General features: G+C 41.9%; 1 protein-coding gene across 1 annotated transcript; it reads right to left on the reverse strand.

Moving 5' to 3' along the window:
- Positions 1-614: 614 nt before the first annotated feature.
- LOC308281497 (metalloreductase STEAP4-like) lies at positions 615-20,325 on the reverse strand (the record flags this gene model as incomplete). Its single annotated transcript, XM_080721715.1, has 11 exons — positions 615-635; positions 2,848-3,108; positions 3,984-4,148; positions 5,583-5,625; positions 8,704-8,835; positions 11,940-12,034; positions 13,744-14,040; positions 15,672-15,759; positions 17,586-17,656; positions 19,113-19,220; positions 20,110-20,325. The coding sequence occupies 11 exons, from the start codon at positions 20,323-20,325 to the stop codon at positions 615-617; spliced, it is 1,497 nt and encodes a 498-aa protein (XP_080577841.1).
- Between the last annotated feature and the right edge of the window lie 2,876 nt (positions 20,326-23,201).

The raw sequence follows: 23,201 nt of genomic DNA on the forward strand, positions 1-23,201 counted from the left end.
AGACCCTGGAAACTACCGCCCTGTTTCTATTATATGCTCTATGCTCTATCTCTCAAAAGTTTGGATACTATTGTCACTGTCAGGCAGAAACCTTGCATCTCCAAGTTTCAAATGTGTACGTCTTTTGGTACAGCAAAGCCCTGCTTCATCATACAAGACCGTCGCACAAAACTAGTTAAAACAGCCGATCTGCAAGCTAGATCTGCTGTTTTCACTAGTTTAGTACATTTATTAGATGATAAATACAAAACGAACGGTTTTGGACATACAAGGTATCCATCCGACAACGACGATATACTGTAAAATATGTATATATGTATGGTAAAAAAATACCTCAATGAAATAAATTATAATGTACAAATTCCAATCTGGCTTCAGATCCAAAGGGATATCCCTATGGACCGAGGGAGATACTTGACTTTTGAGGCCCTCAGGCTGAGGCAGTGTCACTCTGCTACACCGTGACCCTTTTGACCTCCTCTCACGGGGGAAACCTGTTCCGGGTCACGGCACCAATGTACCACCCGGGATTCGAACCCAGGCCTCCCATGTGAAGGTCCAATATCTTAACCATTGATCCAAAGGGATATCCCTATGGACCGAGGGAGATACTTTTAGCCCGTTTTCGACTGCAGCTTTAGCACCACACCACACCACACCACACCACATAAAAAATATCTATATTTTCCATTACACAAAAGTACCGCTATCGGTAAGAAACACATTGACCCTTTTAACTGTGATTATAATACAATATAAATTTGTATTACAACTATCCTAAATTATAATACACTATAATGGATTATAACTGTGATTATAATACACTATAAAGTATTCATGTATTACTATGATAATTATAATACACTATAATAGATTATAATATAATAGAATCTATTATCATGTATTACAACTATATCCTGGTGGTCTAAATGAAAAGTCAGTGAGTGATCAGTCATTATGAAGTGTTTGGCCCTGTTTGGCCTAGCTCAGACCTACTCTAGATTGGATGCTTTTTAGTGCCACGTTTAGTACCACTTTCACACCACTCTACCCAGGTCCTTGTTGTGGAAAACCTGGCACAAGTGGGTGGTGTGGTGTGGTGTGGAGTGGTGTGGTGTGGTGTGGAGTGGTGTGGTGTGGAGTGGTGTCGTGTTGGGCCTGTGGAAAAGGGACTTTTGAGGCCATCAGGCTGAGGCAGTGAGTCACTCTGCTACACTAACAGCATGTGACTGGAATCTGTTCTCGTTCGTGGGTGACTCAGCACTCCTGGTCTCGGATGGTCCGCAGGTTGATGAGGCCCTTAGTTCTGATGCCGGTATGAATCTGCAGCTGGCTCACTGATAACAAACTATCACTACACCTAGGAAAACCTGAATCCATTATGTCTTGGGTCCAGAATAAACCTCCGCAGGATTAAAGTGGGTGACATCACATTGATCACAAGGAAAGATGAAATGACATGGTCGTATCTTAGAGCAGTGTTTCTCTACCTTTTCAGGCCACGACCCCCCATATTCTATCTGCCCCCCCCCCTTTTGGTGAAAATATCGAAAATAGCAGTGTGACTCATAGCCTCCTTCAAAATAGCCAATCAACAAGCTTGTAGATCTGCTATTTTCGCAGGTGCCCACATTTTTTTTTATTAATTAAAAATAAATAAAAAAAGGGATACAATCACAACAGTGAATTTAATACAGTACAACATAAAATAATAACAATAGAAAATCAAGTCAAAAACAAAAATGTGTTTTAGGGAACATGACAGACTCAAAGTGCATGTTCTATTCTTATGGTATCAGTAGCTGACTGCTCCTCCTCTCCTCCAACTCTCTCATCTCCCATGTCACTCCTCTCCCTTCCCCTGGCTGGCTGCCTCCATCTCGCCTTTTTCCTCTCTTGTTTTTCCCCTTTTCATCTCTATGGGGTTTAACCCATTTAGACTGGTAACGCATTATTACGTGTTATTTTGTGCTTTAACTATTGAAAAATAGCAGATATACAAGCTCACAGGTGCCGCGCTGCGAGCTTGTAGATCAGCTATTTTTGAAATATTTCAAATCCTTCTAAGGTTGAATAACCTGTTTCTATGTCAGTGGTGCTCAAACGTTTTCATGTGAAGGACCCCCGAAATGATATGCATTTGGCCACGGACCCCATCTCAAAATATTGAGTTCCAGGGACCCCCAGAAGCAACATTTGAGTTACAAATGTTCGCTTGAATGGATCCCTGGCTAATACGACAAATATGCCTTAATACATTATAATTGTCCTCTATAAATACAATGTAAAATTAAAAACACCTTAAATATTTTATTTCTTCTAGAAATAGCTAATCTTTCACTCAATAGGGGAATTGGCTGCCGCAAGTTGATGATGTCATAAAACCATGTGTGGTCTATCCCTATGGAATTTATGGCATGCATGTGAAAATAAAAACAAACTTAATACTTCCTGGTTAATATGAGCATCAAATCAATATTTCAAATGTGTGTCTTTTTATTTTCACATGCATGCCATAAATTCCATAGGGATAGATCACACATGGTTTTATCAACTTGCGACAGCAAAAAAAGGTGTTTTTTAATTTTACATTGTAGTTATAGAGGACAATTATAATGTATTAAGGCATATTTGTCATATTAGCCGGGGATCCTTTTAAAAAACACACATTTTCACGACTTTTTCAAAAATAGCAGATCTACAAAGCTCGCAGCGCGGCACTCGGTACCGCGCTGCGAGCTTGTATATCTGCTATTTTTCAAAAGCTAAAGCATAAAATAATTAAGGCCCCTCCACCTCCCTGGGCCCTAGTAACTCAGTCCCACTTTCCCCCCTCCCCCTTGTGACGCCCCTGTCCTCCTCTCCTCTCTCGGCTCCGGCGGCGTCGCTCCTCTCCCAGCCCTGGCGGATGCGCGCGAGGCTGCGGTGGACGCAGGGCAGGAGGAGCAGCAGCTTGCCCAGCAGCACCACCGTGGGGACCACCAGGCACAGCATGTGAGCCGGAGGAACCCACCCCCACTTGTAGCTCTTCTTCAGCCGGAACTTGTCCCAGCCGTACAGGTAGGTGTGGAGCGTGCAGAGGAACAGCGTCACGGAGCCCAGCTTGGACTGGAAGCACAATGGAACCATGAGAGAGAGAGAGAGAGAGAGAGAGAGAGAGAGAGAGATAGTATGGTAAACATATGAAAATCTGGGAACTAAATCGTTACCAAGAAATGTCATCACCAATGTGTTTCTTAAGGTGTCTAATAACATGTACTGTACTACGAGTTTGAAAATGTCAACTCCTGGGGAAACGGAAAAAAAAATTAAAAGCGAATTAAAGTTTGGGGAAAAAATACAGGGAAAAAAAGTAGCATGTGAGAGGTCAAACTAGAGTTTTTTTATGATTCTGAATCCATTGCAAGCATTTGTTTTGCTTCCTTGGGCTAAAAACTAAAGAGAGCTAAAGACCCACAAAACTATGGTTTAGTGATGAGTGATGAGACAAATGCTTGCAATGGATTCAAAATCATGAAGAAACCCTAGTTTGACCCCTTGCATGCTATTCAAAACAGATTTATTTCTGGCTTTTTCTCTCCTGTATGTAAAGTTAATGGGACACAGAGAGAGGGAGAGAGAGAGAGAGAGAGAGAGAGAGAGAGAGAGAGAGAGATATGATACGGACTGGTGATCCCTCTCTCAAGAAAAAATACCAATTACAGTTTCGCTACTCACCAAAACAAAGGTGGCTTTAAAAAAAAAAAAAAAAATGAATTTTGAATTTAGAAGACATTTATAGAATCATGTCAAAAACATTCAAAGACTTGCACAAATTTTCAAGATTTTTCAAAAATAGCAGATCTACAAGCTTGCAGCGTGGCACTCGGCTCCGCGCTGTGAGCTTGTATATCTGCTATTTTTCAAAAGTTAAAGCACCAAATATGAAGTGGATCCTAGGGCCCAGAATGTGGTGCAACACCCCTGCAACACACATACTGTACCTGTAGGAAGCTGAACTCCCTCCAGCTCAGGGCGTTGCTGACAGAGGGCAGGGATGTGATGCCCAGCACCACGTACAGCCCAAAGCCCAGGATGCCCACAGAGAAGTAGGAGTCTGTCTGCCAGGCCTCCGTGGTGTCAAACGCTTCCGTCTTGTTGTTCCTGATCTGAAAGAGAACGAACAGTAAAGGATGTTAAACCATAGGGTTAGGTTTTAAGTGAAATATCCCTTTAACTTTGACAGTGTACAAATGGCATTTGCATTGGTCAATTTAGACCGCCCTAAAGGAACCTATAGCGTCCCTGGAATCCACTTTGAGAGCCACTGCTTTATACTGTACTGTAGTTACTTGAGGTATTTTCATTTCTTGATGCTTTAAATTATGCTTTTACTCCATAGCACCTAAGGGGAAAATACTGTACTTTTGTTTACTCCACATTTATTTGACAGCGATGCAATGCGTTGTGAGCTTGTTAATTGCGTCTTCTACTGTAGCTTCTTACTTTTTGCTACTTTAAAGCAGTGGTTCTCAACCTTTTCATGCCGCGACCCCCCAAATAATCATATTTTAACTGGGGACCCCCACCCTGACAAGCACTAAGAGTTGAGGAATTACATTTTGTATGACGCAGTTCTATTGTGAAAAAAGCAGATCTACATGCTCACAATCTATTTTCACAATTTCCGCCTCAAATATTTGACAATTTGGCCAATGTTTAATTTGTCATTTTAGAGGTATTAAAAAGTCCTTAAATTGTCACTTTAGAAATGTGCAGATACACTCTGTACACTTAAATGTTATGTTGGTTTGTTTACTGGTGAGCGAGAAGATAATGTCTCACATTAAGCAGGTCGTCATGTAATTGGTCCTCACTATTGCTCATGATAAAATGGTACAAATAAATTCTACTCTTTGACATCGTTGTTAGGCAGGTTTTTTTGTTTTTTAAACAAGATTTCAATTATTATTTTGCCAGAACAATGGCTTGGATTATAGCATACTAAGAGAGAGAGAAACTGAGAGGAAGGCTGAGGTAGGAACAGAGCGTCAAACATTAAAGTTGCTATATGCAGTTTTCTGCCGACATAAGCAGGAAACAGTCAATTGCTTATTTTTATTTTATTATATTCAGACGGCTAACCATGCTTCCTAAAACTAATTTGTCTCTGTGACACTTCCTGGGGCCACAATCTGCCTCAAAAACTTTTTTCTTTTTTTTTTTGTGAGAAGTTCTGTCATTGGTCGATAGACAGATAGCCTGCCCAATAAGAAGACCAATCAGGACCGCCTCTTGTTCTTGTTCGGATTGTTTGACCTTTCTGTCAATCCTTTTAGCCCTGGTCGCCTGGTTCATGCACCAATGAGCTGCTAGTGACAGAGCTTCTTACAGATAAAATAATAGTTTTGGAGGCAGACTGCGGCTCCTAGAAGCGCCACAGAAACTAGATTTTTTTAGGGAGCATTGTTAGCCGCCTGAATATAATAAAATACAAATACAAAATAAAAATAAGCAATTGCCTGTTTCCTGCTTATGTCAGCAGAAAACTGCTTTTAGCAACTTTAAAGACCATATTAGAATGTCTTTAATTGTTGCCTTACCTGAGACACTGCTTTCTGGATGAGTTTGTCTCTTACATAATGTCTGCAGAAGAATGCACAGAATTACTACCTTTAAAATAATTCTAACTGTTCATACATGTGTTACGTTGCTTTGTCCTACAAATGAAGGGAAAGGGGGTAAATAGTGAGCTCATTAAAAAGGGTCCTTGCTTATCGTTGTTGTCGGGTTTTTAAACTAGTGAAAACAGCCGATCTACAAGCACACAAGTGTGCTTGTCAATCGGCTGTTTTCACTACTTTTGTGCGACGGCCTTAATATGATGAAGCAGGGCTTTTGCTTTGCGAAAGAATGTACACGTTTGAAACTTGGAGATACAAGCTTTCTGCCCGACAGTGACGATATGCTTTTGCCAATCTGTCATTTATGGAACAAAACACAGACCCTACTTTAAAACCCACTACTTTTTATACTCTTCTTTTTTTCATTTGCAGATTAACAAATTGAGCTCAGTTGTGTTATTGAGCTATTTACTGTATTCTGGACTTTATTTACTGAGAGCATACATAATCTGTCATTATTCATGAATTGATTAAACAGCAACAACAAAACATTACATTCATGGGTTTATGGTTGTAAAAGCAGCGAGTGGGTTGATGAGGAAATCATGTATAGATAAGTTAGGGTTACATATGTAACAGAGGTGATCCGAACCTCCCCACCCGGCTTCGAACCCGGGTCTCCCGCGTGAAAGTCCAATATCTTAACCATCACTCGAAAGGGAAATCCCTTTGGAAAGAGGGCAGCTACTAGACTTTTGAGGCTTCAGGCTGGGGCTGCGACTCTCTCCGCCACACATATACCAATGGTTCTCAACCTTTTCAGGCTGGGACCCCCAGAATAATCATATTTTAACTTGGGACCCCCCCCATCCTGACCAGCACTAAGAGGTGAGGCATTACATTTTGTATAACACAGTTCTATTGTGAAAATAGCAGATCTAAATGCTCACAACGCGAGGCGTTGTGAGCATGTAGATCTGCAATTTTCACAATTTATGCCTCTAATATTAGACAATTTGACCAATGTTTAATTTGGCATTTTAGAGGTATTAAAAAAGTCCTTAAATTGTCACTCTAGAAATGTGGATGGTAGAAATATGTTGGTTTGTTTACTGTTGACAGAGAAAACAATGTTGCACATTAAGTTAATCATCTGGGGACCTCCCCAAATAATTTGGGGACCCCCTGGGTGTCCCGACCCACAAGTTGAGAACCACTAACGTATATACCACGTGTCCATATATATATGTGTTATAATATGACAAGAAATATCTACGTTCTTCCATGGCCTGCTGCTGGCAGTGTGCACAAGAAATCTGGCACTAATCTCTCTGCAGCAGTTTGCAAGATTAGCTCTAGGCCAGGGTTCCCCAATAGGCGGCCTGCGGGCCATTTGCGGCCCGCGGGGGCCACTGTCTGGCCCCCACCAACCCCAGTAATAATGGTGGTATAAGAGCAGCAACAACACTAGTATATCGTCGTTGTTGGTTGGAAACCTTGTATCTCCAAATTTGTACGTTCTTTCGCAAATCATACAAAGCCGTCGCACAAAAGTAGTGAAAACAGCAGATCTACAAGCACACAACGCCTCGCACCGCGAGGCGTTGTGTGCTTGTAAATCGGCTGTTTTCACTAGTTTAAATCATTTTTAAAATGATAAATTCAAAACGAACGGTTTTATTTGGACATACAAGATTGTCACCCGACAACGACGGAAACTGTCACTGGAGTAGCGGGAAGGCCACCGTCGCCCCCTGCAATGTTGTGGCCCTAGGCTTGGTACTCTAGACATGATTCAATGTTGTGGCCCTAGGCTTGGTACTCTAGACATAATTCAATGTTGTGGCCCTAGGCTTGGTACTCTAGACATAATTCAATGTTGTGGCCCTAGGCTTGGTACTCTAGACATAATTCAATGTTGTGGCCCTAGGCTTGGTACTCTAGACATAATTCAATGTTGTGGCCCTAGGCTTGGTACTCTAGACATAATTCGGCCCTTGCGGAAAACTAATTGGGGAACCCTGCTCTAGGCTCTAGAACAGACAGACAGACAGATGGAGAGACAACAGCCCCTTCCATAAACAGCTAGCTTCCTACAGCGTCACACCCTAAAACCTCCATCAAATAACTTTTCTGTCCTTCACGTTATCATGTTCTCAGAACCTGATCTGAAACCGAGCCTTTGGCCATATTGGAAACAGATCCAGAACCTGTGAGATATATGTTTCAGCTCGGGTCACTTTGGCCCCATTTACACTGGCAGCCAAATCCAGCACAGATCTGTGCCACATTCTGATTGGAATCCAATTTAAATGCTCACATGGAACAAATCAGTTTCCCATCTGGATGTGACACAGATCTGATTCAGGCTGGATTTGACTGCAATCCAGCCTTAGTTCTTAACCACACATCACCAGACTTTCCCCCGTGGAGGAAAGCCTGGTATTCATTCTAAACAGAGATGAGTGATCCGTTTAAAAAAATAAACAAAAAAACTATTATGTTCCGGTGGTGGGTTCTGGTTGGCGTTGCATCAATATGTTTAGTCGCGCTACAAGTTAGAATAAAAGATGGACATTCTAAACGATTATAAAGAAAAACTGTTATACCAATTTAAACCAATTTTAAATCAGGGAAATCATTTTGGAGATGCACAGCACTAGAGACGGCTCCGGTCGCCTCTTTTTTTTTTTTTTTTTTTTCATGCAGACCGGAACAGAAACCTGAAATTTGTATTGATCCCAGGATACTTTGGTTCTTGTAGACCGGTGGTTCTCAACCCTTTCAGGCCACAACCCGCAAAATAATCATATTTTAACTGGGGACCCCCCACCCTGACGGGCACTAAGAGTTAAGGCATTAGCTACATTTTGTGAAACACGGTTCTATTGTGAACGCCTCGCGTTGTGAGTAGATGTAGATCTGCTGTTTTCACAAATTCTGCCTCTAATATTTAACAATTTGGCCAATGTTTAATTTGTCATTTTAGAGGAACCTATTAAAAGGTCTTTAAATTGTCACTTTAGGAATGTGCAGATATACACTTTATGCTAGACAGCCCACAGGTTGAGAACCACTGTTGTAGCCAAAAAGAGCCCACAGTGTGTGGGGTTCTGGGTACCTTTGGGGGATGATGAGAGTGTACAGGACATGGAGGAAAGCCAAGGCCAGCGCCAGGAGACCAATCTGCTTCCTGCACAGCATCCAGCGGCCCAGCCAATCAGGGAAACATCTGCAAAACACATAACAACCCGGGACAAGGCAGAAAGAGCCTGCTGGTTGGTCAGTCAGGAACCAATCAGAAGGCTGACGAAGGGTGAATTGTGTTTCTTTCCAAAAGTGGGTCATGTCTGAGAGTTGGTTCACTATCATCATTGTCATTAGTAGTATTATTGTAGGGTTAGGGTTGTTCCAGATAGGCAGGCAACAGTACATTGAACTAATCGATTTAATTGATTTATTCCCCATGTTGAGGAAAATGTTGAAATGTTCGCTGCGACACAAGGAGAGCAAATTAGTGACGAAGCATAAAAAATATAGAATTAGCGTTCATTCATTGATATATAAAGAAATAATATCAAAATAAACCTGCTTCTCGATTATTTGATTAATTATGTGTCTAATAAAAAAAGGTACGAAAATAGTGAACTAATAAGACGCCTCGAGGGCCACAGGGATGTGGACATCAGAGATCTCAGATCTCCATATATGGGCATGAAAGGGATTTGTTCCCCTGGCATCACAGGGATCTCCATATCTCCATGTATGGGCATAAAAGGGATTTGTTCCCCCTGGCATCACAGGGATCTCTCTAACAGGGCATCATTAATATTGATGCCATCATAAAAGGGATTCTGTTAGTGTGACATCACAGTGGGGGTACGGCAACATGACTGGTGTCTTGCACGCACGCCTTCGTGCGCGTGCAAGACACCAGTCATGTTGCCATACCTTAGCTCAGTGTTTCTCAAATGGGGTTACGTGTACCCCTAGGGGTACGCAGAGTTACTACAGGGGGTACTTGATATAAAAAAGGAAAATGGAAACATTTATTTTACGGTTATGTTAAATGATAAAATATTAACAAAGGTATGGGAACGTGCTGCTCCGTAAAGCTTTAAACCAAATTAAGTGAGGATTTTACTATTACTGAATAGAAAACAGGCTACTTACTTCTATTCTCAACATATTGACATAAAAACTGGACTTTTTATGTCAGTATTTTCTAGTCAAAATGTTGTTGTCGATTAAAAGGGGTACGTGGATTCAGCAATCAGGAAAAGGGGGTACTGAAGCCAGGGACGTGCTGGCCATTGGGAAAAGCGGGACAACTCCCGAACAGCCGGTTCATTCCCGGCCGGTCCAGGCCGGGCATTAGGAAAAAATAATAATAACTAGAAATACTGTTCCTTCGAAACAGTGTGGGCTCGGTTCCAACCCAACAAATAGGATACTTTAAGGTACTGTAAGGTACAGTACCTTACAGTATTGTACTGTACCTTACTATACTGTACTGCACCTTACTGTACTGTACTGTACTGTACTGTACTGTACTGTACTGTAACTTACTGTACTTTACTGTACTCTACTGTACTGTACTTTACTGTATTCTACTGTAACTTACTGTACTTTACTGTACTCTACTGTACCTTACTGTACTGTACTCTACTGTACCTTACTGTACTGTACTGTACCTTACTGTACTATACTATACTGTACTCTACTGTACCGTACTGTACCTTACTGTACTGTACTCTACTGTACCTTACTATACTGTACTTTACTGTACTCTACTGTACTTTACTGTACTCCACTGTACCTTACTGTACTTTATTCTACTTTACTGTACTTTATTGTACTTTACTGTACTCTACTGTACCTTACTGTACTGTATTGTACTTTACTGTACCTTACTGTACTGTACTCTACTGTACCTTTCTGTACTGTACCTTTCTGTACCTTACTGTACTTTACTGTACTCTACTGAACCTTACTGTACTTTTACTGTACTCTACTGAACCTTACTGTACTGTACATATTATATGTGTTCTAGATCTACATTTTTGATTCTGTGTTTGGGAACCAGCAACTGTCAAATGGACTCCAACTGTAGTGGAGTATATTGAGTGCATATACTGTAGGCTAACAATCCCAGATCACATATGTCCTCCACTATGTCTATAACCAAGGCGTTCTTCTATGTGGCCACTCCAGACTGAGGAGTGGAGCATGGCTTTTATTGTGTTTGTGGATCTGACTTGGAAATGCATTGGTTTTGATATCTCCCTGACAACCAACAACAACCACTAATATGGCTGACTGTCCCTGCGGGCTCTAGGATATATGGCTATGGGATTTACATCCCATCGCCCGGACTTGATTCTTGATCACAGCTGTGTAATCAGTAGAGTGGAGAGGGACATTTATTTATAGTTTTAACTATAACTATAGTTTTATACATCACACAGCTTAGACATTTGGATCAAATCAGAGAGCAGACCTGTGTGAACGCAATGATATAGATAGCATATCTGAAGTGTGAACACTGCAGCCACAGCGCCTTAACATAAACATGGGTCTATTATCCTTCTCTCCACTCTGGGGACCCATTGAAAATGCATTGGGTGCTTAAAGTTAAACATTTTTATTTTTTTATAATTATACTACAAAACATTTCAAAATGAAAAATACACGCACACTTGTCCTCAGTAAGCTGAACACATAAAAATTTGAATGGTGTTGAAAGGTGTAAGCGTTTAGGAGATGAAGCGCGCCAAAGTTTTGAGGATACTGACTAGTATAGAAATAAATAATGAAGATAACATACGTGTGCTCGCCTTTAGGCGAGCCCACAATAATCTCGGCCTTCGTTCCAATTTGGGGGGCTGGGCGGCCAACAAAGTAAATCGTCACTGTCGAAACCTCGTATCTCCAAGTTTCAAATGTATGAATTTTTTAGCAAAGCAAAGCCCTGCTTCATCATACAAGGCCGTTGCACATAAGTAGTGAAAACAGCAGATCTACACGCACACAACGCCTCGCGGTGCGAGGCGTTGTGTGCTTGTAGATCGGCTGTTTTTACCAATTTAAATCATTTTTAAAATGATAAATACAAAACAAACGGTTTTGGACATACAAGGTTTCCACCCGACAACGACGAAATATAACTCATGTACAGTAATTGGCCCACTGGCTTCTGGCTTGTCACTTGTCATGATCTGAAATGGCAAATCTTTGAGTAGCAGCAGCACTATGGAGAGAGAGATCTCTCTATAGCGCGCAATGAGGGCCTCTGCAACTCTTTTTCCTGGGCTGAAGCATGTCCCTGGCTCTGACCTGTACTTGGTTCCTCTGTAGAGCTGCAGCATGGAGGCCAGGAGGCCAGGCAGGAAGCACAGGGACAGCATGATCAGAGACACAATGGGGAAGACCTGAGGAAAAGGACAAAACCTGGTGTGAGACGTCAACTCCATGTCGTCCACGAGCTGTGACATTCCAGGAGTGAGCATGAGGCCGACGGACGCACACAGACTGCTCATAAACAGCAACGGTGCAGTGGTTCCCAAACAAGTGGTTCGGGTGTGCCTTTTGAGATTTCATTTCGATGTCAAACTTGGCTTTCACAGAGGTACATTTTTAACCACTTTCAACCCGCCGTCCCTATTTTGGAAAGTCATTATAAGCAAGAAGAAATAGTTTAATTGGTATTGTTTTGTTTTTTTTAATTTAAAGAAAATAGAAGATCTAGGTGCGTGTACCTGTTATCAAGCATGTATTTAATAAAATGTTATATGAACATACAGTAGGTCATGGGTCTTCAACGTTTTCAGACCAGGGACCCCCAAACTGATGGGGAGATGAAGCAGGGACATCCTACCGTATAGGGTAGGGTGCTTTCAATATTAAAATAATAGATTAATATATTCATGCTTTTATTTTAAACATGCATATGTACAAGTGGCCGTACCACTGCCATTTACAAACTATTACTACCACTCTTACTACTATTATTAACTGACAACCAATGTCAATACTATCAATTTATCACTAACAATCTGTCAATTGCACAATAATCATGTAAGCTATTCAAAAGAGACAGAATCATGTTTTTTTTCTTTCTAAAGATAAATGACATGTTTGTCTTTCTTAAAATAAAAATAAAAATAAAAATCCCAACAATTTAGGGGACCCCCTGCAGTATCCCCGCGGACCCCCTGTTGAAGACCCCAGTAGGACATTTTTCAGTGGCGGCAGCACCCTCTACGGCAGGGTTCCCCATTAGGCGGCCCGCGGGCCATTTGAGGCCCGCGGGGGGCTACTGTCTGGCCCCCACCAACCCCAGTAATAATGGTGGTATAAGAGCAGCAACAACACTAGTATATCGTCGTTGTCGGGTAGAAACCTCGTATCTCCAAATTTGTACGTTCTTTGGCAAAGTAAAGCCCTGCTTCATCATACAAGGCCGTCTCACAAAAGTAGTGAAAACAGCAGATCTACAAGCACTTGTAGATCAGCTGTTTTCACTAGTTTAAATCCTTTTTTAAATGATAAATGCAAAACGAACGGTTTTGGACATACAAGATTTTCACGCGACAACGACGATATCTGAACTGTCGCTGGAGTAGCCGGAACGCCACCGTCGCCCCCTGCAATGTTGTGGCCCTCGGCTTGGTACCCTAGACATAATTCGGCCCTTGGGGAAAACTAATTGGGGAACCCTGCTCTACGGTCTATAGCCAAGAGGGCGATAGCAAGAGGGCGGAACAGACCCATACTTCCTGTTTCTGCGTGATGTAGGTAGATACCTTTTTAGGAGGCGGAAGCATGTTTGGTCACTGAACTAAATATTGGACCCGATCATCACAAGCCTCATAATATTAACAAAATTGTCATACTAAAGTGGCTTTTTTCAGCGACACAACAAAGGAGAGAATCAACTTTATTATTACTCTTTAGCTGTCCCAGCAACATGCTCTCGCAGGATCTATAGCACCAGTAAACAGGACGTGCGCGAGATTTGCCTCAGAGACAGCGCCCACTTAGGAGTCTATTTGTAGGATTTGTGTACAATGTCGCACTCTAGTGGATCCAATGATGTTGAGCTATCTTCATAAATGAAATATCTTTGTCTGCAGCCTACCTTGTTTGCCAGCGAGACCATGATCCGGAAGGACCTGTCCGGATATCTGTCCTCCGGCTTCTTCGCGGTGGTGGCGGAGTTGATGACGTCGATGGTGAGCACGTAGAGGTAGAAGAAGGCGGCCAGGCCGGCGGCCAGGCCCAGAGGCAGCCTCCACAGGGGGAAGAGCTGCAGGGGGAAGTCCTCCAGCTCCCCGGAGGCCGCCAGGGACCCCCTGTCCACCACACCCAGACCCAGCCTGCTGGAGAGCTCTGCTACCGTCTGCTTGGCCTCGGCACTGTCCCCGCACAGGAACACCTGCGCTATGAGAGAGACGTGTTGGGATGCAACATGCACTAGGGCATTCACCAATAGTGATTTTTGAAGCGGTGAAAGCCGCTTCCAAGGAGTGGCTTTGTGTGTCCCGTGCATGCAGAATTGAGGAATGGTCAAGCTTCACATGACAATTTGGCCCTCCAGACAAAATCATTCATTCATTCAGAATTCATGAATAGAACTAAAGCACATAGAAAGTATATCTAGAAGATAGAATGCATAGATCTAGAACACAGATTTCATAGCTCTAGAACACATAGAATAAGAATTCACCGCTTCACTTCGAACCGAGGTTCGATTTTTAGTATTCGAATTATTCCACCTCAACGTATTCGAATAGTCGAATATTCGACAGGACTGGCCAAACTGGCCAAATTGTCAAATATTAAGTAAGCAAGAGGCGAACATTGTGAAAATAGCCGATCTACATGCTCAGAACGCCTCGCGTTGCGAGGCGTTGTGAGCATGTAGATCTGCTAATTTCACAATATTTATCTGCAGAACCGAGTCACATTAAATGTAATACCTACAAGTCCAAGTGCTTGTCAGGGTGGGGGTCCCCAGTTCAAATATGTTTATTTTGGGGGTCACAACTTTAAGAGGTTTGAGAACCCCTGGTATAGAGCATTAACAAATTCATCCACCAGGGGCATTGACAACTCATTCTTATGACTTCCTATCTAGCCATGCTTTATAAACTATATCTTTTTTAAAGAGAAAACAATAAAAAAAATAAGCGAATATTCAACTTTGGTGAACAACGTCGAATAGTGACTTTAATATTCGAATATTCGAATATTTGGTGAATGCCCTAACAGCAGGTACAGTGTAGCCCCCAGCTATTCATTTCTCGGTGGCGTTTGAAGCACCTGGAAGTCTGCTGGAAGTATAAGGAGTTGGCCTCAATAAAACTCTTGGCCAATAGCTTGCATTTCAGATTATTGAAGCATGCACAGTAAATGTGGAAATGTTGCTATCCCAGGTTTGACCAGGCTATCGCCGCTTCACTGCTGGTAGAGCAGTGAAGCAGCGATAGCCGCTCACCAGGTTAGCCTTCCCCTGCGCCGGCAGTGGTTCTCAACCTTTTCAGGCAGCCAGGCCAGGATTACCACCTCTGAGGGCCCCTGGGCACTGAAGCTCCAAGGGCCCCAATCTGCGTACGCGCTACAGGGCTCCAGACTAACCGTTTTCAATATTTTAAAAAGTAGCTTAACGATATCAGCAGCCAGTGAACACACCTAAGACAATAACAGTCTGAGGTAAGAAACAGTGGCAGTGTGGCCACTGACAATCAAAATAAATAACAATGTACAATTATAGTGCTAATATATGGTCAAAACAAGCCATATCCTTCCCCCAAAAAATTACAAAATACCTTTTTGTGACCACCAAATTGGGGGTCTTGGGAACATAATTTAATTCATTTCATTTGGATTAGATAACTATGGCTGGGGGTTTCTTTCTTTTTTTTTTTCTCTCTCTTCTTTTTTTTTTATGGAGGGCCCCCTGATGCCAAGGGCCCCTGGGCACGTGCCCAAAGTGCCCATATTGTAGATCCGGCCCTGCAGGCAGTGACCCCTAAAACAATCATATTTCATAGACAGGTACACTACCTGTCTGTTGGCGTCTGATGGTCCGTTCTGCAGAGCCCAGGCAGACAAGGTGTTGAAGGCCTTCACCACAGACGCTCCAGGAACCAGCCTGTGCAGAACAATTAACACAAGACACTCATTCAATTTATTCACCATTTACTCTTTGTTTGTTTTTCTGTGGAGTTGTCTACTTTTTTGTTTTGTTTGTTTTCTACCACTGAGGCAATAGAGCACACTTGGGGGGAGAAATGGCTCTCTTCTAGCGCAACCATTAGGCCGAATTTTGCAAAACACATTTTTGGACACTGTTCCTACAGATTTTGGCTTAAAATCACACAAAGCAGTATCTCTAAAGTCATGTCATCAACATGGATCTGTCCCATTTCCCATATTCCCTCCTGATTGGCTACCATTGCCTTCTAAAGTTTGTGTTTGCGACGTGACGGTCGCTTATCTCCCGATTAGGGAGTCTTACTGTGTGTGGTTCTCACAGCGTGGCACGAAGTGAGTTTGTACATCTGCTATTTTTTTAAATGTTTAGGGAAAAAAACTCTTCTGGGGGTCCCTGGCACAAAACCCTTTCCAGGGGGTCCCAAACGAAATGACCCTTAAAGGTCTGTAACTCCGAGAGCATAGAAATGGAACACTCAGAGTTATACATTAATTAAATCACTAATTGATGACATTGATGATTTTAGAGTGTAGTTTGCAGTCCCAGAGATAAAGTAGTTGATAATCACTGCTATATCCATATAAATCTTCTCTTATGGGGGTCCCTGGCATACATTTTCAAATGGGGGTCTGTGGGGGTCTTTGACATGCAAGGTTTGACAACCACTGGGATAACTATGTCAAGTTAATCCCAGCACCGTGGGCTCATGTTGAGAAGTAGGGGTGTAACAATATAGTAACTGATTTTAATTTGTAATGATCTACTATATCGTTTGCAAATGCAAAATATCGTACCGCTTTGGCTTTGTATCGTATCGTACCGTTTTAAAATGCAGTAATCGGTATTGAATTGTTTTGCAATGCAAATAATTGATTTTATGGAAACTTATTAAAGTATGTGTGCCTTGTATTTGAACATTTTAAGAGGGAAATTTAAAAAGAGGGGTTTCATTACCTTTCCATTCCATATAGCTACTCTTGGTCTATCGATAAATGTGTGTAATCTCTGTGTCCATGTCAAGGTGGGTTTGTCCATATGTGTGGAAATATAATGTCCATGTATTTGCTAGATAACCACAGCGTTTACTTCCATGATAATAGATATATTACACGTTTTACTCAGATTTAATGTCTTTGCTAAATAGTTACTATATTGATTTTAAATCATTGAATCGAATCGTATCGTATCGCCATGAATGAACCAATATCGTTCATGTATGGTATCGTTAACCATGTATCGTAATTATTTTATAATTTTTATCCAACGATTTTGCAACCCATTTTCACCCAGTGCCAATTGCCTATGTAATCCTGGGCTCTGCTCTCCCTCTGCCGCGCCTGGGGAGACAACGGACTGACCTCATGCTTCCTTCAATGCATGAGTAGTCCAAGTTGTTTCTTTTCACCTGACAGGGGGGATTTCCCCGGGATGGACGTAGCGCGTGGAAGGAACACGTTAATCCAACCAGTTCCTTTCCCCTCCATCAAGCGCCCCGGCTGGCCAGGGGGAGGCATTATTGAGACCAGGATTACTGCATGTTTTTGTGAGGGTATCAACCCTAGGAGACACAGGGAGAACATGCAAACTCCACACAGAAAGGCCCTATCGCCGACCCCACCTAGGGTGTGGGCGCTGATGGCGTGGAGGGAGAAACACGCCCCCAGCACCCACAGCGTTAACCATGTATCGTGATACGTATCGTATCGCTGTTAAAATGCATCGTTGCACCCCTATTGAGAAGTGATGTAGTATTTCTCTCTCACCTCTGCAGGTACACAGCGTTGGCTTCTGGGTACAGACCCTTCCTCAGGTTGTTACTGACATCCACCAGCACCTGTCAACACAGCCAATCACAGACAAACGGTGAGCCGAGGAAAGCGGCACTACATGCAGAGCTATGTACAACCAGTTGTCCAACTCATGATGAATTATATGAAAACATTCAATATGGAGAAAAAAAAAAAAACTAAAATAAATTTATTTTCAATATTTCTTTCAACAATTATTATGGGGAAAGGAGTCACCAAAATATTGTCCTCACTACGTCTTGGTTATTAGTATGTTGCAGTATTGTGGGGTGATGTTTCGATAGTGTATATCGTGGCCAAAACCTCTTTACTCAATTTTAGAGGTTTTAGATTTTTTGGCATAAATCAGGGCTATTGAACACCCTTTACATCTGAGTGTTGTTTAAAATAATATTGAACCAATGGAAAGTAGTAAAAAGTGCTTGGGACAAAACCTCCTAACTCCACACTTTCTGCCAAACCAGCTAACTCCACCCGATTGGCCCTCTCTTTTTTTTATATATATATATAAATATGTGCTATTGAACACCCTTTACGTCTGTGTGTTGGTTAAAATAATATTGAACCAATGAAAAGTAGTAAAAAGCCCTTCGGTCAAAACCTCCTAACTCCACTTGAGCTCACTTTTCAGAAAATGAACATTTTGGAGTTGGGAGGTTTCGGCCCGACAGCAGAGATATAGTATAACATACTGTACCTTCCCTTTAGGCCTAGAATTATTGAATGCTTTAACCAGTGAAAAAATAGCAGATATACAAGCTCACAGCGCGGCACCGAGTGCCGCGCTGTGAGCTTGTAGATCTGCTATTTTTGAAAAAGTCGTAATAATGTGTGCAAATCTCTGAATATGTGTATTTTCAAAGCGAACGTTTGTAACTCAAATGTTGCTTCTGGGTGGTCCCTGGAACTAAATATTTTGAGATGGGGGTCCGTGGCCAAATACATGTCATTTTGGGGGTCCTTCACATGAAAAGGTTTGAGAACCACCGACATATAGTCTCTCAAGAACAGACTAACTGAGCTCCAGTTAAGCGAAAAGGACCTTTTCTTTGACGATGGCTGGCCAGATGGCTGACATAGAAACATAGGTTTTTTTCAAAAAATCATAGAAGGATTCAAAAGACACTTATAGAATCGGGTCAAAATTCAAATTTTCACGGTTTTTCAAAAATAGCAGATCTACAAGCTCGCAGCGCGGCACTCGGTGCCGCGCTGTGAGCTTGTATATCTGCTATTTTTCAATAGTTAAAGCATAAAATAATAATACACAATACAGTGTACCCGTTCTGAATGGGTTAATCTGAGTGTACTGTATATAGTACAACATACTGTACCTTCTGAGTGTACTGTATATAGTATAACATACTGTACCTTCTGAGTGTACTGTATATAGTATAACATACTGTACCTTCTGAGTGTACTGTATATAGTATAACATACTGTACCTTCTGAGTGTACTGTATATAGTATAACATACTTTACCTTCCCTTTAAGCTGAGGAGCCAGTGTGTGCAGGAAGTCATAGTGGTCTCTGTGAACACACACAAACACCACGCTGGCTGACTGCACCGCTGCTGCATGGCCCAGTACCTGCACACACACACACACACATGCACACACACGCACACACATGCACACACACATGCACACATGCAGACACACACACATGGATGCACGCACAAAGACACAAGCATGCAGATACACACACACACACACACACACACACACACACACACACACACACACACACACACACACACACACACACACACACATGCACACATGCACACATGCAGACACACACACATGGATGCACGCACAAAGACACAAGCATGCAGGTATACACACACACACACACACACACACACACACACACACACACACACACACACACACACACACACACACACATGAACACGTCATATTATCATGCTGTTGACAAGTTTGAAGTCAACAATACAAACACACCTCTAGCTTAGTGCACTTTGCAATGTAAAAAATATGAATGAAAATGAAAAGTCAAATGAAATGCAATATAAAACAAATGAAACAAATATGGGTAAATTCTCCTTCTACAACACCGCCACCCAGGTGTGGAATTCCTTGACTACCTCCCTTAAAACATGTAGCTCGCTGGCATCCTTCAAAACTGCCCTGAAAACTCACCTTTCAGGAGGCCAGAGAAGGAGGTAGTTATCACTTCTCCCATAGACAGGCGAGATACTGTACATATAGTGTTTTTATAACTGCGATATTATTGAATGTTTCCCCCCCCCCCCCTTTTTTAATTTTTTTATTTTTGCTTGTTATTTATTATGTCCATGAATTAAATACAGAGGGCTTTCAACGTAAAAAAATACAGTAAAAAGTCTTATTTGGGATGTTCCTTTTAGGCAGGGTGTTCAACTGTACTTGTACTGTTCTCCATTTTTGTCTAATAAAATAATCAATCAATCAATCAAAAGGTGCATGTGTGTACCTGCGCTCCCTGGGGCAGGGGTCCACAGCTGTGGGGTCTGCGGCTCCCGTAGACCACCCTGTAGCCGGCGTGCATCAGCCTCTGACCCAGGGTGCGAGCCATATCCCCCGTCCCCAGCACACACAGCAGCAACTGGCCCTGGGCGGGGGGCACCGCCACCGCCACCATGTCCACGGGACACAGACACACGCTGTCTGTCCTCTCCTGTCCTGACATGACCCCTCCCTCTCTGGGTGTCTCAGCCACACAGACCTATAGGGCTGGCAGCAGCATCATGACATACAAACAAACAATTAGCCCTATTCACGACCCGCCCACTCAGCATTCCCCGGGTGCTGAAGTCCCGTTTTGAAGGGCTAAATCCTACCATAGCCTATGGAGTTGGCACAGAAATCGCAAATTTAATGCAATTTCCGAATAGTAAAGTATAAAATACGGCTAGCATGATCAAGAACACAAGATACTTAACGGCACAATGCACTGTAATTTACTTTACTGTTAGAAATAATGATTTGTTGGCTTTAAGTCCAGTATAGTTTCCCCTTCTAAATTGAAGTCAGCACCCGGGGAAAACTGAGAAACGGAAGTAGGTGGGTGGGCCGTGAATAAGGCTAATTACATACAAACATGACATACATACATACATACATACATACAAACAAACAAACAATCACTTCTCCCATAAGACAGGCGAGAGCTAGGGCATTCACCAAATATTTGAATATTCGAATATCAAAGTCACTATTCGACGTTGTTCACCAAAGTCAAATATTCGCTTAGTTTTATTTTATAAATATCGTTTATAAAGCTTGGATAGGAAGTCATAAGAATGAGTTGTCAATGCCCCTGGTGGATGAATTTGTTAATGCTCTATCCCAGGGCTTCTCAAACCCTTTTAGGCCGTGACCCCCACAATAAACATATTTGAACTGGGGACCCCCACCCTGACAAGCACTTGGAATTGTAGGTATTAATGTGACTTGGTTCCACAGATACTAAATATTGTGAAAATAGCTGATCTACATGCTCACAACGCCTCGCAGCGCGAGGCGTTGTGAGCATGTAGATCGGCTATTTTCACAATGTTCGCCTCTTGCTTACTTACTAATTGACAGTTTGGCCAGTCCTGTCGAATATTCGATAATTCGAATAATTTGAATACTAAAAATCACTATTCGTGAATGCCCTACATGACATACAAACATTTTGGCATGGATTGTTGAAACACATTTACATTTCCTTTTGCTTTTTAGGCTTTGTAAACAACAAGATTGCACAGGGACAGGGTAGAACCAGTGGTTCTCAAACTTGGGGGTCGGGACCCCAAGTGGGGTCCCCAAATTATTTTGTGGGGTCCCCAGATGATTAGCTTAATGTCATTTTTTCCTCACTCAATGGTAAACAAACCAACACACAGTATAAGTGTATACAGGGTATCTGCACATTTATAAAGTGACAATTTAAGGACTTTCAAGACCACTTTAATACCAAACTGGCCAAACTGTCAAATGGCTAAGCAAGAGGCAAATGTGAAAGTAGCTGATCTACATGCTCACAAGTGAAGCCTTAATCTGTATTAAAGATTGCATAGATTGCTTAAACATATTGTTTTTAATTAAATCATTACAATCAATGGAAAACATTTGTTCTCAGCTATTTTTATTTAGATGAATGGAAACTTTTCAAACAATTATGCAAAATAACTGTCACTATCTGAACAATATTTGCAATCAGGCTATTATATCATAATCGTGACAGGCCTACACATACCGCAAGAGAGAGCTGCATACTGCGCTCTGGAGATAGAATGAAAACTCACCACTGGTGGACTCCGGAGCAACGTGAAGTGACAGCTGTCTGCATTCAAATATACCACTCCAATCCAAAGAGATATGCACCCCAAAATGATGCTCCTCTCTCTGTTGTGGGCTCTCCAGGACACAAAATGTCTTCACGTATAGCAAATAAAGTGTTGCTCTGAATTCTGTCTGTCTGTCTCTGCTGTCCCTGTCTGTCTGTGTGTGTGTGTGTAGGCCTATGTGTGTCTTTCTGACTGTGTGACAGAGGAAAGGGGGAGGGAAGGGGGGTTTACTTCCCGGCAAAACTTATTTTCCAAGAAAGAGCCTGGCGTGAAGTGTTTTCTTTAGAAACACTGTAGAGTGTGTGTGTGTGTGTGTGTGTGTGTGTGTGTGTGTGTGTGTGTGTGTGTGTGTGTGTGTGTGTGTGTGTGTGTGTGTGTGTGTGTGTGTGTGTGTGTGTAGAGAAACAGATATAGCGCGTTAGTAAAGGTCTGACTCACCAACATGTCTTCACAAGCTGGTGGATAATGAAAGCCAGATTGCGCCACATGACCACACATTCACATCCATTTTCCATTTAAATGGAATTATTTTCAAAGGCCGGTTACTTCCACTTTTGTTTTAACAGATTCTTTGCCGTCTAGGCCTGTTGCAGGAAAGCACTGTCTTTCTGTGAAATCAGACATCGCTAGCTGTAACCTTATTGGCCAATAGTAACACCTATACGGGCACATGCAATAGTATTAAATGAGTAGTTCACCATGCATTTGGAATCAATAATCAAACTTTTGTATATTAGGAATGCGACAATTAGATTTTTTTTTCTTAATTCAACCAAATCTGCCTGTACAACAACTTAACCACTTAAGCCCCATATGGGAAGCCGGCTTCCCATAACCAGTCACACTGACTCACAGAACTGTTCATTGGTCAATACATCAATAGAGACAAAATCAAATTACAATTTCAATGTTGATTCTGCTACAGGGGCCCTACAGCACATATAATCAGCTGCCATTGTATTTTTCATCCATGCATTACTCATATTACATTATTATTACACATTATTTTTTACTAGTTTTTATCATTTTTCACCCTATACTTTAATATTACAGCACTACTCTCACTAAAACATCTGTAGAGTTTACATACATTGAAATATATTCATACGATTTTGCCAAATCAATTGATGACACCTTGATGGACAATTTCTCTATTCACTATTACGTCTCCAATGAGGTCTTTTTCAATCCTCTTTTTCAATCCTCTTTTTCCTAGTAAGTGATCACAGCA

Source organism: Nannobrachium achirus, assembly GCF_963921795.1.
Source record: "Nannobrachium achirus genome assembly, chromosome: 3".
Lineage (NCBI taxonomy): Eukaryota > Metazoa > Chordata > Actinopteri > Myctophiformes > Myctophidae > Nannobrachium > Nannobrachium achirus.